The 20,970-nt window shown below is 35.4% G+C and overlaps 2 protein-coding genes across 2 annotated transcripts in view; one reads left to right on the top strand and one right to left on the bottom strand.

Annotated features, from left to right (window-relative positions):
• Nucleotides 1–11,397, bottom strand: part of LOC106871756 (tetraspanin-8) — a 107,824-nt gene extending 96,427 nt beyond the window's left edge. Inside the window, exon 1 of the mRNA XM_014918391.3 lies at nucleotides 11,113–11,397. Coding sequence (XP_014773877.1) covers nucleotides 11,113–11,178 — 66 coding nt within the window. The 5' untranslated portion in view covers nucleotides 11,179–11,397. The remainder of the gene's footprint in view (nucleotides 1–11,112) is intronic.
• A 4,186-nt stretch (nucleotides 11,398–15,583) lies between these two features.
• The window catches only part of LOC106871759 (putative methyltransferase-like protein 15 homolog), a 39,668-nt gene continuing 34,281 nt past the window's right edge, over nucleotides 15,584–20,970 (top strand). Inside the window, exon 1 of the mRNA XM_089352941.1 lies at nucleotides 15,584–15,690. The gene's annotated coding sequence lies outside the window, so the exon portion shown is untranslated. The remainder of the gene's footprint in view (nucleotides 15,691–20,970) is intronic.

Below are 20,970 nucleotides of genomic sequence, written 5' to 3'. Positions count from 1 at the left end.
TTGAGAAAAAACGCCAACTGCTCTGCTTGCAATACCAAGGAAGAGCTGGTGGCCAAGATCAAGATGTTTGATCTTCCCAAGGACACAGTGAGGAATGTATATGCCCAAGTTCTAGAGCCATCTTGAGGTCACAGTGGAAGTTGAGGGTAGCTACTTTGAATAAACTTATCCTCCGGCCATAATCAATTTTTTTTTGGGGTGGGGACAGGATATTGTGTTTTCTTTTCCTTTTATGCAAACTGTCAAATTACACCTGAACATCTTGTACTACCAGTACACCAGAATTGTCAGCAAATCAGAAAAGAATACCTTGCTGTCTTTCTTCTGGTTCTTTACATTGCGATTTCAAATACAGCCAGAGTCAAATATGTATACCAACCTTTCAGTTTTCAGGTGGAATAAAGTACCACTTGAGTTATAGTTGTATACAGGGGTCAATTTCATTGATTAGCCACTTGCACAAGTTTTTGACTTTGTGCCTGTATTAGAAAAATATTTTTTCCCAGTCTTTATGTTCCAAGTTCAATTTCCACCAAGGTCAACTTTGTCTTTCATACTTTCAGAGTCAATAAAGTACCAGTCTAATACTAGAGCTAATGTAAACAATCCCCTCCCTGTGAAAGTTGCCAGCTTTGTGCCTAAATTTGAAGCATAACCTCATATTACTGGTACTTATTGTGCTGAAACAAAAATAAAAGGCACAGCTGCTCCTAACAGAATTGAATTCAGATCGATGAGATGATGAACTAGCTTCATAAAAACATCAAATCTATACTGGTTATCTCCAAGATTAATCCTACAATAAACTAGTAATAATAACTTGATATTTCACATTAGTTCAGTTGGAGGAATATATGACATAAACTGAAACACACTTCATTTGTTTTTCAATACTATTCTCAAGTGACCTATTTTATTGAGGACATTTTTTTATATATGTTGCCACATGGGATTGTCGAACATATTCATTTGAGAAACTATAGTTACAGTAGGTTGGAATCATAGGGAGTTTGCTGAAGTAATGAAGAACAGTGTTGAGAAAGAGCTTAGTAAAACTACATTAACATAACATTTGATATGTGTCTTTTTCAATGTTCTTGAAACTTGATATCACTTGATTTCAGAGCCAGACATTTTTATCCCACATTTTATGCTTCAGTTCTTAAAACTATGACACCATATGAATGTGGAGGGAATATTCAAAAGTGTTTACTTCACCAAATCCTTTCATTGAATAGTAATACATCCAGATGACGGTGACGATAGTAAGAATGTTGGTGGTGACAAAAAAAATAGGGCAGAAAGAGAGAGAAATTCTTTTAGTCTGTCACTTTTCCTATTTTAGGGGTAAGAGTTTTACTAGACAGCCACAAGGATCTAAATACAAATAAAATTTTATATATAAAAAGGAAAAAGGGATTGTAAACTGATGGTGAATACTGAAAACCCCAGAATTATTTTATATATTTTTTACCAGTTTCAGTCATTGGATTGCGGTCATGCTGGGGCACCACCTTGAAGGGTTTAGTCTAACAAATCTACCAGAGTAGTTATTTTTTGAAAGTCTAGTACTTATTCTACCAATCTCTTGTCAAACCTCAGTCACAGGGATATAAACAAACCAACTGTCAAGTGGGGGAGGGGGAATACACACATGTGCATGCATACATGTGTGTGACAAGTTTCCACACAATTTTTGTCACCCAAATTCTCACAAGGTATTGATCAGCCCAGGGCTATAATAAAATACACTTGCCCAAGGTGCCACACAATGGGACTGAACTCAGAATCATACTGCTGCAAAGTAAGCCTCTTAACCATTCAACCACGTCTGCATCTATTTGAAGAAAAATTATCAGTAGGCCCAGGAAGACCTGGGTTGAGGTGGTGAGGCAAGACCTTCGTACATTGGGCCTCACCGAGGCGATGACTACTGACCGAGACCTTTGGAAATGTGCTGTGCGTGAGAAGACCCGGCAAGCCAAGTAAGATCGTTGCCAGTGCCCCTGGACTGGCTCTTGTGCGGGTGGCACATGAGATGCACCATTTTGAGCGTGGCCGTTGCCAGTACCCGCCTGACTGGCTCCCGTAGGATTTTCGAGCGAGATCGTTGCCAGTGCCCCTGGACTGGCTTGTGCGGATGGCACATAAAAGACACCATTTCGAGCGTGGCCGTTTTCGTGCGGGTGACACGTAAAAGCACCCACTACACTCTCTGAGTGGTTGGCGTTAGGAAGGGCATCCAGCTGTAGAAACTCTGCCAAATTAGATTGGAGCCTGGTGTTGCCATCCGGTTTCACCAGTCCTCAGTCAAATCGTCCAACCCATGCTAGCATGGAAAGCGGACGTTAAACGATGATGATGATGATTTCAGTGTTAAAACAACTCCGAGTCAAAATGATTTTACATCAACTTACAAGAATAAAAATTTCATGAAACTGAGAAGTTAAAACTTCTCAGTTTCATCAGTTTTTAGTCTTAAAAATCTAATAATTGACAAGTTTTCAAAAATTAACATTACTTTCAAAACGTGATAGAATTAACTTTATGAAAATAGTGTTTGTTACCAAACAAAATTATTTCAGTTTTTAACTGGTATAAAATAACATCCATCAATGCCAATTATGAGGGTGTTGTTTTGTCCAAGTCAACTGTAATTATAGCTACAAATATAAGATTTTCTAGCTGTAACTATTTAATTCCTGAGTACTTGCAACAAAGCAGGAAATTTCAATACTCAAGCATTAAGAGTTGATCTTAAAACAGAAGCGAAGGTTGTTACAAAATGTCTCACATAGTATGTTAATTGTGGTACCATATTTTTGCAGGGAATAATCCTTATTTTTTTTGTATATCTATGACTGTGTTGCCCTGTGTGTCAGTTTTTTTTTTAAGATGGTAGATTTTAAGATGGTGATTTGAAGAAATTTTACTACTATTTCTTGCAGGTCAAATGACCACATATGGATTCATTCATTAGGTTACAATAATTGTGAGTTCTATGTGCCTAGATAAAATATTCTCAGTAAAAACAAACAAGAAAAAAATCAATTGACCCTAATATATGACATCCAAAAGTTGACACATTACAATGTATAGAAACCACTATTGTTATATCTTAAATGAATTATCACTCCCATAGTTTTAAAAGGTTATTTAGACTATCACCATAGCTACATTAATACATCCTTGATTTATCAATAAATTATGCTGATTGAGATTACACAACAAAAGGGTTTATATCTTAGTATGTAACACAAAATGAGATGCACAAGTCTTTGCTTTGTAAAGCGATGAAACATGGGCAGGGAATGTAGAGAATTTACAGAAGTATACGTTGAGAAAAGTTCATGATAATGCAATCTTAACTTACAAAGTCAAAGCACAAATAAACCAAGAAGGCTATTGTATATGAAAAGCATTAGCTAATGTAAGTTCTTCCAGTCAGAGCTGAAGGGAGTGGTTACATGAGGCTTGAGAACATTGGATATATATATAACAGATGAAGTAAGATTAAGGTATCTGGGAAGGTACTTTACTGTCAACTCCCACTATGCCTTGTTACGATAGAAAACAGAACCTGACAATTATGATACTAAAGACAATGATTATGAAATAATAATGGTTTTAAATTTGGCACAAGGCCAACACATTTTTTAGAGGGAGATAAGATGATCATGTTGACCCCTGTGCTCAACTGCTACGCATTTTATCAACAATAAAAGATGAAAAGGCAGAGTAGACTTCATCAGTATTTGAACTCGAAATGTAATGAGTTGGGAAATGCACCTAAGCATTTTGTCTGTTGCTATGATTTTATCTTCTCAATGCCCTTTATTATGAAATAATAACAGGCCTATTTCTTGAATGCAAACATGGCTGAATAAATAGGAAGTTAGATTCACAACCATTTGGTTATGGGATAGATCCCATAACCATGTATGGTACCTCAGAGAACAATCTTCTATTAATGTCCGAGGTTGACAAATACCTTGTGAGTAGAATTTGGTAAACGGATTGTGTGCAAAAGCCCACCAAATGTCTGTGTCCTATGTATGCTTGACTATAGTGCCATTTAAATAAAATAAAAAAAGTATATCGAAAAGATAACAGCCTTTTTATAAATAGAAATTGATAAAACAAGAAACAAATAAGTACTAGGGTCAACTTAAACTGTCAGAAGTGGTGCTCTAGCATGGTCACAGTCAGATGGCTCGAACCAGTGAGAAAAAAAAAAAAAAAAGGGAATATTGTATCATAACTAATCTTTCTTTCCCCCACCACTCAAATTTTTATCTGAGACATAGCTGAGTGTGAATATCAGAAAATAAAATAAAAGCTTCAAAGGCTATCAGGAAAATCTTATCTGATAATTAGCTAATTTCATACGTTTAATACAAATAATCTTTTTCTCTTTAGCTCGATCAAATGGATTAGCTTAAGAAAACATTACAATTGTAGCATAAAAGAACAAATTGTTGACTTTACCGGGTTTTCTTGCTAGACAAATTCAAACACTTTGCTGATGTCAAAACCAACATTACTTTGAGAGTTCTCAAAAGCAATGACCATTGATTTGAATGTAACATACAAACTAGTTAATATAGTAAATTTGTCTTTACAAAAGCTACACTATTGGTAACAGAGAAAGCAACTAAAAAGAGACTTGATGGTTATCATTTATATGTTTGATGCAAGAACAATAAATTGGTGGCTGGAAGTTCAGAGAGGTTGCCCTTCTTGGGAACAGGGCACAGTGAATCATTTCTTCAATTTCTGATACAAAGCAATAAAGACAGTGGTTGAAGAATTCAGTAAGGGTGGAGTCTGTCTTAAAGAGTACACTGAGGGGAAACAATAAAATATTTGCTGTGTTGGGTTCATGCAAAGTTAACATTAAGGGGGTTCCAGAAAGTGTTTTGAGATGCACAAAATTGGAAGCAAAGTGGGCAGAAAATATGGTTTTATCTACAGAAATCCTGTTAACTGGACCAGTGTTATAAAAGTGTGATGGGTTCAAGATGAACTGTCTGAATCAGTTTCTTCAACTTCCTGTATCAAATCAGCAGTGACATAGAATGTGGAGGGAAGCCAAAAGAAATTGTGTGCATTAAAATCAAAGAATATGGTTTTAGAGAGAGAGAGAGAGAGAGAGATGAAGGGAGATAGTTCTCAGTGCAGGATGAAACAATTGTTAATTGGAGAAATTTTGGAGTGCTAAAGAAAAAAAAGATAAATTTAAAAAGGAATTGCATAAAGCATTTGAACCCAAGTAATAGAAAATCTTTGTAGGTTATGCTTAGGTGAATAAAGTGGAATTTCAAGTGGGTACAAACACCATATTTGGGAAACGAGTTATAATACTGAATGCAACCATGTTAGCAGTTATGGGTTAGAGATAATGAATAAGAGAGTATTTTTTAATGATGAATAGCAGGTATGTTCTGCATAAATGGTGATCACAGGTGAACCAAAGTCCACAGAAATTGGAGCAGAGGAAGAAGAAGAACCAGTAAATTGGTTCTCATTTCCTGTATATTTTGATATGATTTTAGGGAGGAAAATGCTGGCTCTTAACAGAGAAGAGAAAGGAAAAATACCAACGATCCCATATCAATTTACATGTATATAGCCAGCCGGAAGTCAAAGAAACTGCAGGTGGCATTTAGGAACTCTGTGCTAGAAACATGCTAGTAATGAAGTAAGAGAAAACTGGATAAGGGATTATAAGCCAGATGATATTGCAGCTTCCCGACACATTACCCATGAGTTTTGGTTTCAGTACCATTGAAACCAGGAAACCAGGAAACTTTTTCTTCAGTATCAATGAAACCAGGAAACTTTTTCTTCTAGTAATTTCTGGATGTGTACTTTCTCACAGGAGAGAGAGAGAGAGAGAGAGAGAGAGAGAGAGAGAGAGAGAGAGAGAGAGAGAGAGAGAAAGAGAGAGAGATAGAGAGAAAGAGAGAGAGATAGAGAGAAAGAGAGAGAGAGAGAGAGAGAGAGAGACAGATAGACAGAGAGAGACAGAGAGAGTGCAAGAAAGCAAGATAGTTCAATACTCAAACATCAAAAGGTGATCTTAAACAAGCAGATGAGGCTTATTCCAAAATGTGTGACAAGGTGTCTATTCTGGCTCTAGCATCAGGGGTCTTAGAAGACAAAGTTATCTTTGCCATGAACAAATACTATTTTCAAATAATAAAGTTCCTATACAGAAATCTGTCACTATAATGGTTGGTGCATAGAAAAAGAAGAAAAAGTTTGTTACTATAAGAGAGATAGCTGTGCTTATTCTAGATTAGCCATCAAAAAATCTTTTCGAATGGAAGCAGTTGAAATAACTTCAAAGGTTTTGAGTTCAGCCACCCTGCACAGCACCTTGGGCAAGTAAGTTCTACTATAGCACCAAGCCAACCAATGAGTGGATTTCGTAGATGGAAATTGAAAGATGCCCATCGTTTATTATATATATATATATATATATATATATATATATATATATATATATATATATATATATATATGCATGTCTCGTTATCTTGACATCATGTGATAGTTATAAGTGGTGTAATTCATTTCCAGTCTTCCATAAAAGATGTCCAATGAAGGGGAACTACTACTTTGCTAGGAAACAGGTGAGAGCTGACAGAAATGGCATCCAGCCGTAGAAAACCTATCCTAAGGAATTCCGTTTGACTCATGCAAACATAAGAAATTGAACGTTAACATATGTGGTAATCAACTTCAATATTAAATCATATTTATTACCATCTGAGCCAATTCATGTCTTGCTATATATTGGTTTTAGGAAGAAAATTCACACGGTTTTCCCCAATTATATACAGACTTCGATCTCATTTTATTTTCTATCTCAGGTAATAACTATGGTTACTTTTGCATGGTCAGTTTTCAGGAGAGAGCTTGATGAATTCGTAAATTGTCCTTTCTATTGCCGCGATCAATTCAAATTGTTTTCAAACATTATTCCAACATCGAATATTTGACAACGAGTTTAATGAACCTTACGTGTGTGGGTGAATATGTCAATGCCGATCAAGTTGTGATGACAAACGATATATGGATCACGAGGTCTGTACAATTATCAGCTGTAATTCAAGATGGCCTACCTCTGAACGACGCTAAGACAGGTAACGGACCAAAGTTTCCGAGAATATTAACTATACAATTTTATATCTTTATTGAACGATCTCGCATTACAAACTAATGCTTTATGCAATAAAACGGTAAAATTGAATAACCATCGAACACAGTTTCTTGTTTTTGTATTGGGACACACAAAGATTTACAGTTTAAAACTTGATTTAAGTAGTTCTGTTTAAAGACACGACACGACTTAACATTTTGTCTTCAGAAAATCAAGCTTACAAGGTCCAAGATTCTCAGAGTTTTGCCTGATTATCACTAAAAGGAGTGACGCCTGAACTTCTTTCCAACTGGAGATTCAATACCCACCCCTTTCCCCATTCAGTGATGATTATACATAAAATTTAAAGACCTTGATTAACTGAAATAAAGTTACCGTTAAATTAAATCGAATTAGCAACTAATTGATCTGGAAATTTTTATCTGATCAAAAACAAACCAATTAACTATATTTAATACCCAATTAAGCCATTTCATCAATGCCAACAATAAGGACAATTGTATTTTAAAATATAAATTTACAAATAGTGGAATCACAATTTTCCCCGTCAAATGATTTTTTGATATTAATTAGGATTACGATACATTGTAAGAAAATGCTACAAGATAAAATTATAAACATTAATGCAACAACAACAAAAAAATCTTGAATTGATGTCAAAAAATTCCTGTAGAAAAATTAAGCTAATTGAAGATCATTGTTCTTTTTTTTTGTTGTTTTTTTTTTTTGTTAACTTGTATTGCTTGCCACTCCCATCCTGCTGGACAGGCTATGGGAGATGTCTTTCTTCCTTGACACCAAATTAAAGAAAAAAATGTCGATTTGTTGACAAAAAAAAAAAAAAAATGATTTTACAGTTGAATGCTTTGAAAGTGAAGCCAGCAATGATTTTCCCAACTGAATACCTATAAGTATTTGACAAATACTGAATTGACAAACACGTTTGAACCAAAAGGAGAAAAAATAAGATTTAGTAATATATGTGAATAGTGATGTAACTAATAGTATATTTCTGATAGTAGCAAGACTGAATAAAAAATAAAATGAAATTTTTGAAATTCGAATAATATCATTCCAAAACACCCTATCTAAACAACTAATTAAAAATGTATCTAATTGTTTGACAAAGGAAAAAATGTTTTGAGTGTATTTGTAAATGAAATTAAATACTTTACTTTCATTTCTCAATAAAGAATTTATTAAAATAGTTCAACTTGTAATATCAACCAATGATTATAATAAATCACCTTGTATTTCCTTAATTCTAGCGAGGAGTAAAATATTAATTGCTTTTAATTGCCTAATTGCTTGGGGTTTTAAAGAGTTGAAGTGTACGGCAAAATGTGGCGAGAAAATTTAGGATCGACGGGATAGTGAGAAAAGATGCGACTTCAAGGAGATCGATAATGAAAAGAGAGTGGAAAATAAAAGCCGCAAACTGAAAGAATTGAAGATACAGCTAATTGAGATAAGCGAAGAGAAAAAGAATTATTGAGATGAGGGAAGTTAAGATGAAGTCAACAGAAAAGAAGAAAAAAAACAGCTGGAGATAAAGAATAAAAACAAAAAGTTAAAAACAAGCGACATTAAGTCAGAATAGACGAGAAAAAGAAATAGAGTTATGAGAAATAACAAAAGAAAAGAAAGTATTCGAAGATGATCGGAAAATGAATAGCTGCCAATGTTCCTCGGATTGGCAGATTGAACCCATTCCATTGCACCTTCTCTGCTACTAATTATCTTTGAGAAAAGCATTAGCAACATAACTTTCTATTTAATACCACTATATGACACAGGACATTGTGCCCTCATATTATAAATAACATTGAAGTCAGGAAGACTATCATACGCAGCCTTCGAAGATGAATGAGTAAGACAGTTGTGAGAAGTTCCGATAGAAATGAAGTTATAATTTATCATTCGGAAGAGTATGCTTGTAACACTGGATCTGATTCATTGAAGGGTTATTTTGTAACTAAAATCATAGCTTTTCTTTTACTTATCAACAGCAATTATTTCCTAATTCATTTTTTAAAAAATAAGCAACCTTTACTGAGCAAAAAAGAAAAAAACAAGATACTATATATCTAACCATTATAAACCAGAATATATCACGGAATAAAATTAGCAAGATTATGAATTTCATAAATAAAATAATCTTGTGTTTAAACATGGAGGTTCAGATAAATTGTCAAAGATCACTTGGAACATTTAAATACAGATAAATGTCAGGATTTTCTTACAAAAGACAATAATTGTTTTAAATTAGAAAGAGCATGCAACTGGAACAAGCTTTCATGCTAAATGGAAACAGTAGAGTATAGTGCCGTTCACCGTCTATTAATTTACTAGTTCGATACTAGCTAGAGTAGTTCATTGTTCAAAGCAGCTAATTAAATGTAGAATGAAACAACCCGTGAGTTTTCATGCATTTTACAGCAAACCCTCCATTAAATTGAGAGAATGAAAACGTAAAAAAGACGGTGGTGTTCGCATTTTAAAAATTAAATTCTGAACAAAAGCATCTCTTTTTTTCCGCCACCAGATGTGACACTATCAATGAAAGAGAAAGAAAGAGGGGTAATTAATGCAACAACTAGGGATAAGCGATTTTAAAAAGCAAGTGGATATTTCATACAAATATACTTTTAATTCGCCCTCAATTTTCAACTGAATTTACACTAACATGAAAATAACTCGGTAAAATTTTAACCCATCGATTTTAATTGCTTCTAGTGTTCCATTTTATTCGCCATATAGACATACATACATGCTATGGATTTCGATTTTAAGGCGGGGCACTGATTCATGATTGAATTACCCACAATAAATAAATATAAAAATACCTAAATATTTCATTAAAGACAGGCAAACAGATCAGTTCAAATGGTTATTCATAACGAAAATATATTTATAAGTGACACTTGCATTCCAGTTACTAACAGTTTTGTACGATGACACGCACTACAGAGTTGTTTTGCACATCAGTTCTTGGGTGAATTTTTCTAAAACTACACCAGCAACCCGACAAATTTTATATTAAACCCTGAAATATCAGTATTACAATAATAAAATTAAAAAAAACAAGTATTTTTTTGTTCTAAAATCAGAAAATAAGATATTTAATATTTCTTAGTGAAGATTGATATTAAACATGTTCTATCGTTTATCGCCGAGTAAAATAAAATAAATTTCAAATGAACGTAAAAAATTTGAAATATACAAGTGACAGAAAAAAGATTTTTTAATTGTTTATGTAAAGGGAAACTGATTGTAACATTTAAAGCAATCTGGAAAACAACGCTTTTCGCACAAGCAGAATATATATATATATATATATATATATATATATATTAGTGTGCGTGTGATAATGTATGTATCTGCATGAACATGCAAGTGTATATATATATATATATATATATATATATATATATATATATAGTGAGTGATAATGTATTTGCACGAACATGCAAGTCTCCACACATATATATAAGCATATGTGCATGTTAAATTAACCGAGAGCGAAAATGAATAAGTAATAAATAGAAAATGAATAAAGCTAAAGAAACAACTGTCACAAACAGAACAAAGAGGATTCACTTTTATTTTCTATCATTTCGTATTGTGAGTTAATCACGCACTTATCTTAACATATCGTTGATAACATGACTCCATTGTACCAGTTCCTTTCATTGACAAATAGATTTTATTTGACAGAGGTTTCGATTTAATTTTTTGAGAATTACTTTTTCAATCTTTATTAGTAATATTCCTTTTAAATAACTGCTTGAAAAACAAGCGCATTTAATCTATTACGATAAGTGTTTATTTATAGGATTAATTATAGGTTTAGGTAATATTTTGAGGATGATCGATTTCGTATTAAATATCTGTGAACATAAGAGAAAAATGTTTCCTAATTTTTAATAAATCAAAACACTTACCCAAAATAAAAAGGTGAAACATAACACACACAATTTGAGACAGAACGATTTTCCTTCAAAACCCATTTTGGTAAACAATCCGTATATAAAGGTGAAAGAAAAATATTTAAAGCTATTTCACATTTTTCATGGAAAGAGCCTTTAGAAAGTGGTCTACCACACACGGAAGAAAGCTAGGTAGGGGAGAAGTAGTAAAGAAAGTGGAGAAAACGGGTGCAGTCGTCAGTTTACTGTAAGAAGTCAGTTTGAGCGTGTCAGGAAAGTAGTAGTAATTCTGGATGTAGTAGCTGCTGCTGCAACGGCGGCTAAAAGATTGTAGTAGTCAGCAGGCAAGCGCGACACAATGATAGAAACTTAATAGTTGAACGCGAGGAAAACTGAATGAGTGCATGTTCATTAAAGCTATTAGATGCTTCAAGTGTTAACTATTTTCAAGTATGGGTGGACATACAAATCATTTAGTTATTAAGATTTTTCAAACCCATCTTTCATGTAAGTTGTGGTTATTCAAATGTTTCGTTAAACCTTATAGGTGCTACTAGTATAAAAAGTACTTTTTATCTAAATAAGCAGTTCTCCATAATTTCACGAAATTAAGACTAATTAGTTTTTAAGGTACCATAAGTGAGATATTTACAAAACCAATTATTACATCATTTTATTTTTTCCTCTCCTTATTTTATCGAAACGTTTAATAGATCCATCAAGGAAAATCAAGGGTAGTCAAATAACTTTATTCATCCCTGATTTCCTTATCGTCTTTCGGTTCGATCCCACCGCGAGGCACCATGAGTAGGTGTTTTCAGGTCGACCAATATCTTGTGAGCGGAATTTGCTAAACGGAAACTGAAAGCTAGTTGGTGGGATCGTTCCTGTTCTTGGGTGGTGAACATATCTGAGGATAGCTTCCCCTATCTGTCTCAGAGACCCTGAAGGGATACATAGATGTTTCCTTTTCTCTCTTGACCAGGCCATTAAAAATTCTAACCTTTTAGTCTATGATAGCCCATTTCGATAACCAGCAAGACAATACTTATTAACCCTTTCGAAACCTTAATATCAAAAAAATCCTAAATTCTCCGACGCTGTCAATATCACACCAATTATCGATAGTATCAGATGATCAGATAGATGTACAAGGAGTTGCGTGATAACAATAACATCTAAGATTGGTTCAATTTCATTTTGCTCCAATGTGAACTGAATTTTCTGATAAATATTAATACTTAAGTAACTAATGGAGAACCACCTGGTCGTTTGGATAACAATAAATTCTAAACAAATCTAGTCACAAAATCTTATTTTAATTTGTATTTTAGACAGAAGACATTTACCATTCTTAAAATCATGAATGATAAATTTCCATCTCACTTCTGCATGTATATGTTAAAAAAAAACAGTAGAAGCGGTATGAGGTAGTTTAGTCACGACAAGATTTTATTAAACATGCATATTAAGAGTGATTAGTAATAATGATACGGGTGAAAGTGTCGCATTCTCATGTGGTTTGTGGAACAAAACAGAACGCAGGAGTTTACCATGGTAGGACTGAATGAGGACGAAATACTGGGGTGCCCAGATATTCATTAAGTGGCTGTCTGCTTCATTACCGGTTAAGTCACGCTATTTTAACAGACATATACTTATTGATATTGTTGTTACATAATTGTGTAATGTATCTTGGGGAAGTTGTTTCACTATAGCCTCGGGTTGAGTAATTCTCTGTAAAATTGGCAGACGGAAGCTCGTCGTCGATAAGCATGTGTGCGTGCGTGTTTCTATGTGATTTTGTTTATATGTTCCGCAATTTAGCAGTTCGGTAAATTGAAAACGATAAGTGTCAGACTTGAAACTAAGTACTGAGGTCGATATAAATGACTAAACCGCTTCCAAGTGGTGCACTAGCATGGCCACAATCCAAGAACTGACGTGTGTGTGTCTGTGTGTGTGTGTATATATATATATATATATATATATATATATATATATATAATCAAATGAATAACAGACGGTGGATAATTGTCAGCTCATTACATCTGTTTCTTACTCATCTTTTTAATAGACGAATGAGAACATTACTCCATTACAAAAAAAACCGTAATCATGAGATGAAACGTTATTTTACAAGCAAAAGAATATCCCAAGAATACAGCAGGGACGTGCTGAAATCTGTCGAGGCCAACTGCAATGAGCTGACAATTATGCATCGTCTGTTATTATTCATTTGATTATAATAAACCAAGGGGATTTACAACTTGTCAGACCCCCTAGAGCAGTGGTTCCAACTTTTTCACTACCAAGGACCCCTTTTATTTAAATGATATTGAAAGGTCTGTCAGCTTAACATGTTTACGGACTCTCAGTCCTACCTTTGCGGACCACTGGTTGGGGAACCACTGCCCTAGAGTATACCAACAACGTACAATTCAACGTAGCGCGTACTTTGGATCAACCTCCAGGCGCTAAATACTCATAGGGTTGGTTTTCTCTGAAGTACACAATCGGAATAGCCTATTTGATACTTACCAACCATAGGCCGGAACTACAGGTTTATCAAACCCTACCTGGTGCATATCTTTCCCAATACCTGATTCTATCTGAATCCTTATCTTACTATATATATATATATATATATATATATATATATATATATCAAGCAAAATAGCTAGTCGTAAAATCTCAAGAAGAGATCAGAGCAGTAACTATACCAGTGGTTCTCAAACTGGGGTCCGCGAAGCAATTTTAGGGAGACTGCGAAGGGACACTGAAGTATCGTGAAAACGGGGTGGCTTGAGACAGTTTAAGTTTTAAAATTTCAAGAATTTCTATTTTTACGCATGCTATCATCCTTTTTGTCGTTGGCCTCAAAAACCCACATCACTCCTACACGCTCATTTACTGATCACACTTGTTGTACAAGTACGATTGACCGATAAAAAATATGCGGGTATAACGGTTGATCGTGTGTGCGCTGTCGGTATTTTTCGTTTCAAATTTATTTTCTAACCAATTGATCAACTGATTCCCCATATTTTCATGTGCATTTATGGTATCCCAATGGGACATTGCCTGGATTAAGTTGTGGTTTTCGGGGTTGTGGGTCTATGGGCAGTGCGGTTTATAGTCCGGAAATTACGGTACACGAACGTATGTCAGTTTTTTTCTATGTTGATTATCCTGCATTTTATAGGGGACCGCGAATCATCGAAAAAACTGTAAGGGAACCGGCACGAAAAATTTTTGAAAAGTTTGAGAACCACTGAACTTTACTAATAAATGGCTGTTCCATTAACCCCAAGCAGATAGGCCGCCACCTGGTTATCGGTGCGACACTGCACCCTATATATATATATATATATATATATATATATATATATATATATATATATATATATATATACAATATATACTCTCTCTCTCTCACTACACACACACACACACACACACACACATATATATATATATATAATTGCTTAAGGTAACAATTATATATGGCAGTCACAGCTGGCCAAATCCCTTTGGTGCCCGATTACCAGATTACATTGAAATCTCAGAGGATTGAAATTGTATTAGCAACGTTATAATGCAGATCAATGTAGTGAGGCCGATAATCTCTGTAGAAATAGTCTCTGTGAGGTTTTTATAGGAGTAGCCCAGTAGATGATTTGTTCTAGGCCGAAGATTAAAAGCAAAGATCATCTGAAGTAGGAAATTGAATCAAGACTCTTTTAAGTCTCGTTTGAGAAAATAGATTAGGGTGAATTTAAACTTACAACCTCTCCCACGGGTTCTCTGTAATGTGAATAAATGAAATTCCATACATACGATTCTGAGCGATTACATATCACATGCTGCTTTCGTCTTTTAATCGCCGGGAAACGCGTTATGTAGTCATTCAGAATTGCGTCTAAGGAAGAATCCGAAGATCTAGTCAGAATGCTTGCGAAAGAGCGAAAGCCCCCTCTAAAGGCAACAAATAGATCAGCTAGTGCTGTTAAACTTGAAATAGATATAATTCATTCGACGAGCTTCCGCTGTTTTTATACACCCATATTTACTAGAGTCATTATCCAAGATCATCCTGATAGGAAGTGTGGAAGGTAGTCAAAGACGTTTGTGAAAGAACCACATCAAAGAAGAGTCTGGAAACAAGAGCCTGGTTGATTGTAAGCATACGCACAACACAAAAGAAGGAATTGGAGAGTCTTGGCGAGCCGAACCCCGGCTGATGATAATGTTTACTAGCAATACTACGGTTACAAAGAGAAAATACTCGCCCAAAGTGCTGTGCTGTTAGACCTAACTTGGAAACGTGATTGCGAAGCGAACTTCCGAACTATATAGCTATGCACCACTTAAAAACACGGTCACCATTATATTTATACCCCAATAATAATTTAATTCATCTTTTCTATTCCATAAATTATTTTATTTTATCTATTTTTGTTTCCATTGTCTCTCATCGTCAACAAAAGCAATTAATATGTTGATAAAGAGGCATTAATTTTTTCTGATCTTTTGGAGCGTTGTTCTGATTTTCCAATCAGCTTGCATCGCCATGTCCCAGTATATTATGAAGTAAGTGTTTTAAGTGATATAGTTTATTGAATGTTCATGCCATTTAATGTCTATATTCTAAAAAGTGTTTACATATTGCCTATTGAATATAACTTACTTGGACATGTTAGTATGTGTATTGTAATCTGGCAAGATAATGTATTGGATTGTTCCCTGAGGTACACTTCACTATCAGTGTTTACTATCTCTCGATTTGGTTTGTTATATTTTTTAAGTAGTTTACTTCAGCTCTAAGCATTGTGTAACGATTATAGAGCTTTCTGACCGAACTTTTTATTAGACCAGCATTATTACTCAAACCATTTTAGCCTCGGTCCTGTCCAGTTTCGTCTGAAAATTACCATGTATCTTTTGTCACCATTCTATAATCACATCTTGATTTCAAACTGCATGTTATTCTTTCTTACAAAAGGGCTGTTGTTCTTCAACTACTATTGTTCTAAATCAGATATGGGCAACCTTTTTCGAGAAGCAGGCTGCATGAGACCTGGCTCATCATCAGACAGACCACACTATTAAAAAAAAATTAAAGGTAATTTTTTTATTAGGCGTGTCATGTCCCGCATGTAGTTTTCTTGTAATTGCTGTAAACTTTGTTTTCTTTCCTACACAAAATCTTTGGTGCTACTTTTTATTCTGACTTTCGGCGTTCAGAGTTCAAATCACGCCGAGGTCATCTTTATTTTTCATTTTTTCAGGGTCGATAAAATAAGTACCAATCCAGGGTGGAGGATTGATGGTAAGAACGTCTGACAAGATGCCTAGCTGTATTTGTTCTAGTCCTTTACGTTCTCAGTTCAAATCCCTCTATGATCCACAAGGCTGGTTTAACATCACAACCGTGAAGTGGTTAGGTCTGCGAGCAGTCTGCCGCAGGTCCGTAGTCTACGCTGTGGAATGCCACGTTTAATGAAGTTAAGCTGGTTTTAAACTTCCCAACACCACGGTAAAGGAAGAACTGTATGGTTGCAAACTGTTTTGTTTTCTTATCAATAAAGAGAGACGACTGATAAAAAATTAAAAAATACAAATATTGGAGTGTGGGAAATTATCAGTTTGAGAACAGCTAGTATGAAAGATACTCCGTTGGTTCATCTGCTCGCCAGTATATATTTTGGCGGTGACCACAACGGCGATAGTCAAAGTGGTCTCGCTCAAAGGACAATAGATGCTGTTCGTCTGCTTTTATTATCCCTAGTGGTGGGCGTCCGAGCAGTGTATATATATATATATATATATATATATATATATCAACTACCTTTTCTCATTCTTTTATATTTTCTGATGAAGGACTAGCGTCCGAAACGTCAAAACTATTTCCCTTTTTAAGCGTTAAACTCGTCCCTCTTGTGTTGTCTTTTTGTGCTCATTTCCTAACATATATATTGTTGATGTCATAAGGGTTTTATAAACTTTTCAGAGAATGTGAAATAATTCTTGGGAGGGGGCAGCTAGTTTCGTACACAAGAGTTTGGGAAAAGCGAGTGTTCTGGAATTGAGTTTTTCCAAAACTTTCACTAAAGAAACCGATCAGTAAAGTCGGCTGAAATGGATCTTTAATACTATAGTGTGTGTGTGTGTGAACAAAACTTTCCTAAACTAGAAACCCTTAAATAAGTATTATCCTAGCCATAATTAGAATCCTAATGAAGGACAATCATGCAACAAAGTCACCATAAACCAAGAATCTTTTTGAGAGATTGAAGGACAACTTAGAACAACGAAGGTCAACTTAGATAACTACGAGATTGAAGGACAACTTAGAACAACGAGACACGCTATAAAAAGATTCACTGACAACAGGCACATCAAATACATACTCCCATCATCAGCTGCTTATATATATATAAATGCTGTTAGTAAGAAGAGAGGCGGTGGATTCAAAATGTACTATGTTAAGTCTGTTGTTTTGGGAGCTAGGACTCTAGAGGTTTAATGAAGGATTGATATAGTTGTGTCAAGAGACAGGTGTGACAATGTGAGAGTGATATCGTCTGCATATGAAGCTGAGCCTGTGTTGGGCAGCACATACTCTAGCTACGTCATTGATGGATGGAGGAAAGTATGCTCAAAGTGGAGGCCTGGTTCGAATGTTTTTAACTGAGTAGACTCTGCAAAAGGTACCCAAAATGCCAAGTGGTGATGTTACGATGATGAGGATTCCAGTTGATCTGATCAACGGAACAGCATACCCGTGAAATTAACGTGCAAGCAGCTGAAAATTCCACAGTCATGTGTACCCTTAATGTAGTTCTCAGGGAAACTCAGCGTGACCCAGAATGTGACAAGGCTGTCCCTTTGAAATGCAAGTACTACTCATTATTGCCAGCTGAGTGGACTGGAGCAACATGAAGTAAAATATCTTGCTGAAGGACATAGCGCACCGCCGGGAATCGAACTCACGACCTTACAATCGTGAGTCAAATACCCTAACCACTTCACGGTGGTGATGTTAAACCAACCTTGTGGATCATAGAGGGATTTGAACTGAGAACGTAAAGGACTAGAACAAATACCGCTAGGCATCTTGTCAGACGTTTGTAGTAACGCCGTGCGCATGCGTAGTCTCACGCATGCGTGGAATTAAACAAGCAAGCGTTCCCGCTTCTATTCTATCTCTTTCTCGGTCGGCCGGCCATGAGCATGGACGTGTCAAGCAGTGTCTCCAACATTCCAACCTGGAGACAGTCTCTTTACGTGTTTAGCTACCACTCTCCATCTTTCGGACTTACGCTCGACAGCTCGCTTACATCTACATAACAACGTCCCAACAACTATGCTCACACACACAGAAGCTGTAACAACTGTCAACAAGAGCTAAAGATGTATATATTTACCACCTGAATAAATGTTGTTTAAGTTGATAGTCTGGAGTTCAGCGTTCCGTTATATTCTTAATTTTATATAGGAAAGTCAGGTATACATCTAATGATGTATAACCAACTTTCCTATACGTTCTTACCATTAATCCTCCAAGATCTTTTTAAAAACGGGGGCCACATTTTTCATTAACGAAACACTTTGAAACTTGGAACACTGGTAGAATGTGTCATATAAAACATCTTTTTCTCTTAGTCTTCTTTAAAAAAAAAGAAATCCCTAAGTTATTCCATGTTAAAGTTGTCGTATTTCTGTAATTTCAACCAATTACTGACGTCCATTCAGCCGATATACATTAAGTGCCGACTACATAAACAAACGATTCTGAAACAATTCTATCGGTGATAGGGTTAGGGTTAGGGTTAGGGTAAAACAGCAAATTTAAAAAGAAAAAAGCAAAACGAAGCTATGGAAATTAAATACGCTTTACACCGCTTAATCAGCCAAAGGAGTAAATATAAACAACTGAATACTTGTCAGTGATTGGTTGAAATTATCGAAATAAGACAATTTTTTACATGAAATAAATTCGAATACAAAAATATTTTTCTGTTCTATAACACAAAATAGATAAGTATACGAAGTTTGAAAGTCTTTCGGTACCAAAAACACTACGTAAAACATTAATGAAAAATGTGGCCCCCGTTTTAAAAAAGATCCATCCTCCACCCTGGATTGGTACTTATTTTATCGACCCCGAAAGAATGAACAATAAAGATGACCTCGGCATGATTTGAACTCTGAACGCCGAAAGTCAGAATAAAAACTGCGATGCACTGTATGCGACACTCTAATGACTGTGTTTTTTAATTATATTTTTAATAGTAATTAAATTCACCAACAATATTCACTTTTTAATCCCTTTCCATTTCGGTGTATAATTGATAGGAGGCGCAATGGCCTAGTGGTTAGGGCAGCGGACTCGCGGTCATAGGATAGCGGTTTCGATTCCCAGACCGGGCGTTGTGAGTGTTTATTGAGCGAAAACACATAAAGCTCCACGAGGCTCCAGCAGGGGATGGTGGCGAACCCTGCTGTACTCTTCCACCACAACTTTCTCTCACTCTTTCTTCCGGTTTCTGTTGTGCCTGTAATTCAAAGGGTTAGCCTTCTCACACTGTGTCACGCTGAATATCCCCGAGAACTACGTTAAGGGTACACGTGTCTGTAGAGTGCTCAGCCACTTGCACGTTAATTTCACGAGCAGGCCGTTCCGTTGATCGGATCAACTGGAACCCTCGACGTCGTAAGCGACGGAGTGCCAACAATAATTAATGTATATTGGTTTCAAATTTTGGCACAAGGCCAGCAATTTCGGGAGAGGGATAAGTCGATTACATTGATCTCAGTGTTCATCTGGTACTTATTTTACCGACCCTGAAAGGATAAAAGGCAAAGTCGACCTCGACAGAATTTGAACTCAGAAATGGCGCTAAGCATTTTGCCCGGCGTTCTAGCAATTCTGCCAGCTTGCTGCCTTATATCATAAATATAGATATATAATTTGTTTATTTATTATTTATCTTGGTGTTGTTTGCTTTTCTCACTTTTTTTATTGTTTAAAGTGGCTTTCACACGCTTCCCAAGTTCCCAAACACGTGCAAATGAATTTTCTGGATCTTTCGATTACATATGTCGGGCCTCTAGTATTTTGTTATCCAATGCATACTGGTCCAAGCCATTTATATACATGAAATAAATTACCAACTCTCCATTACTGATATAGCAACACGCAGTCCTGTTTACCACATCCGTTAGGAGTGTCAGTACGGAGCAAGCTGTGATAACGAGTCTTTCTTGGAAAACCATTTTCTTATAAGGATTGAGCTGGTTGTGTTTTTCCAGGTGTGCGCACAGTTAATCCACTCTTTCGAGGATTGTTAGTACTTATATTTTGGGAAATAAGACTTGTCTTTCCGGGCCAGAATAAGCTAAGTCGGAGCTTGTAGCATATATTATAAAGAGGCCCAAAATCAAATTTAAAAAATCTAACAGTTTTATCTAATTATAATTAATTATTTTTAAGAAACCAACTTCATATTTGAAGGGCCGATGTAGACAGATCAATTAGCAGAGAGGTGAAGTAATCGAAATAAATACTAGAATTCTAGTATTTGTTTTATCTAAAGCTTACTATCACCAACTGCAAATGTTTTTGAGATATTTAGAAGGTTAACACTGGAAGATAATGCCTTATACTAGTAACATAGTAAAGGTTCTCAGTGCCCAGGAGCAAAGAGACTTTCGGTAGCTCCACCTTCATTAAACGACATGTTGCACCATTTTACTATGGCTATGCCTTGGACACTCTAAATTATGCGACGAATTTGAGTGTGTGGACTCTTTCCCTTTAGATTCTGGTTTTGTTTTAAACCAAACCTAAAATATAAAACTCAAATG

Source organism: Octopus bimaculoides, chromosome 5, assembly GCF_046866305.1.
Source record: "Octopus bimaculoides isolate indiv1 chromosome 5, ASM4686630v1, whole genome shotgun sequence".
NCBI lineage: Eukaryota > Metazoa > Mollusca > Cephalopoda > Octopoda > Octopodidae > Octopus > Octopus bimaculoides.
The sequence above is the reverse complement of the archived record's forward strand: the minus strand, read 5'-3'. Positions and strand labels throughout refer to the sequence as shown.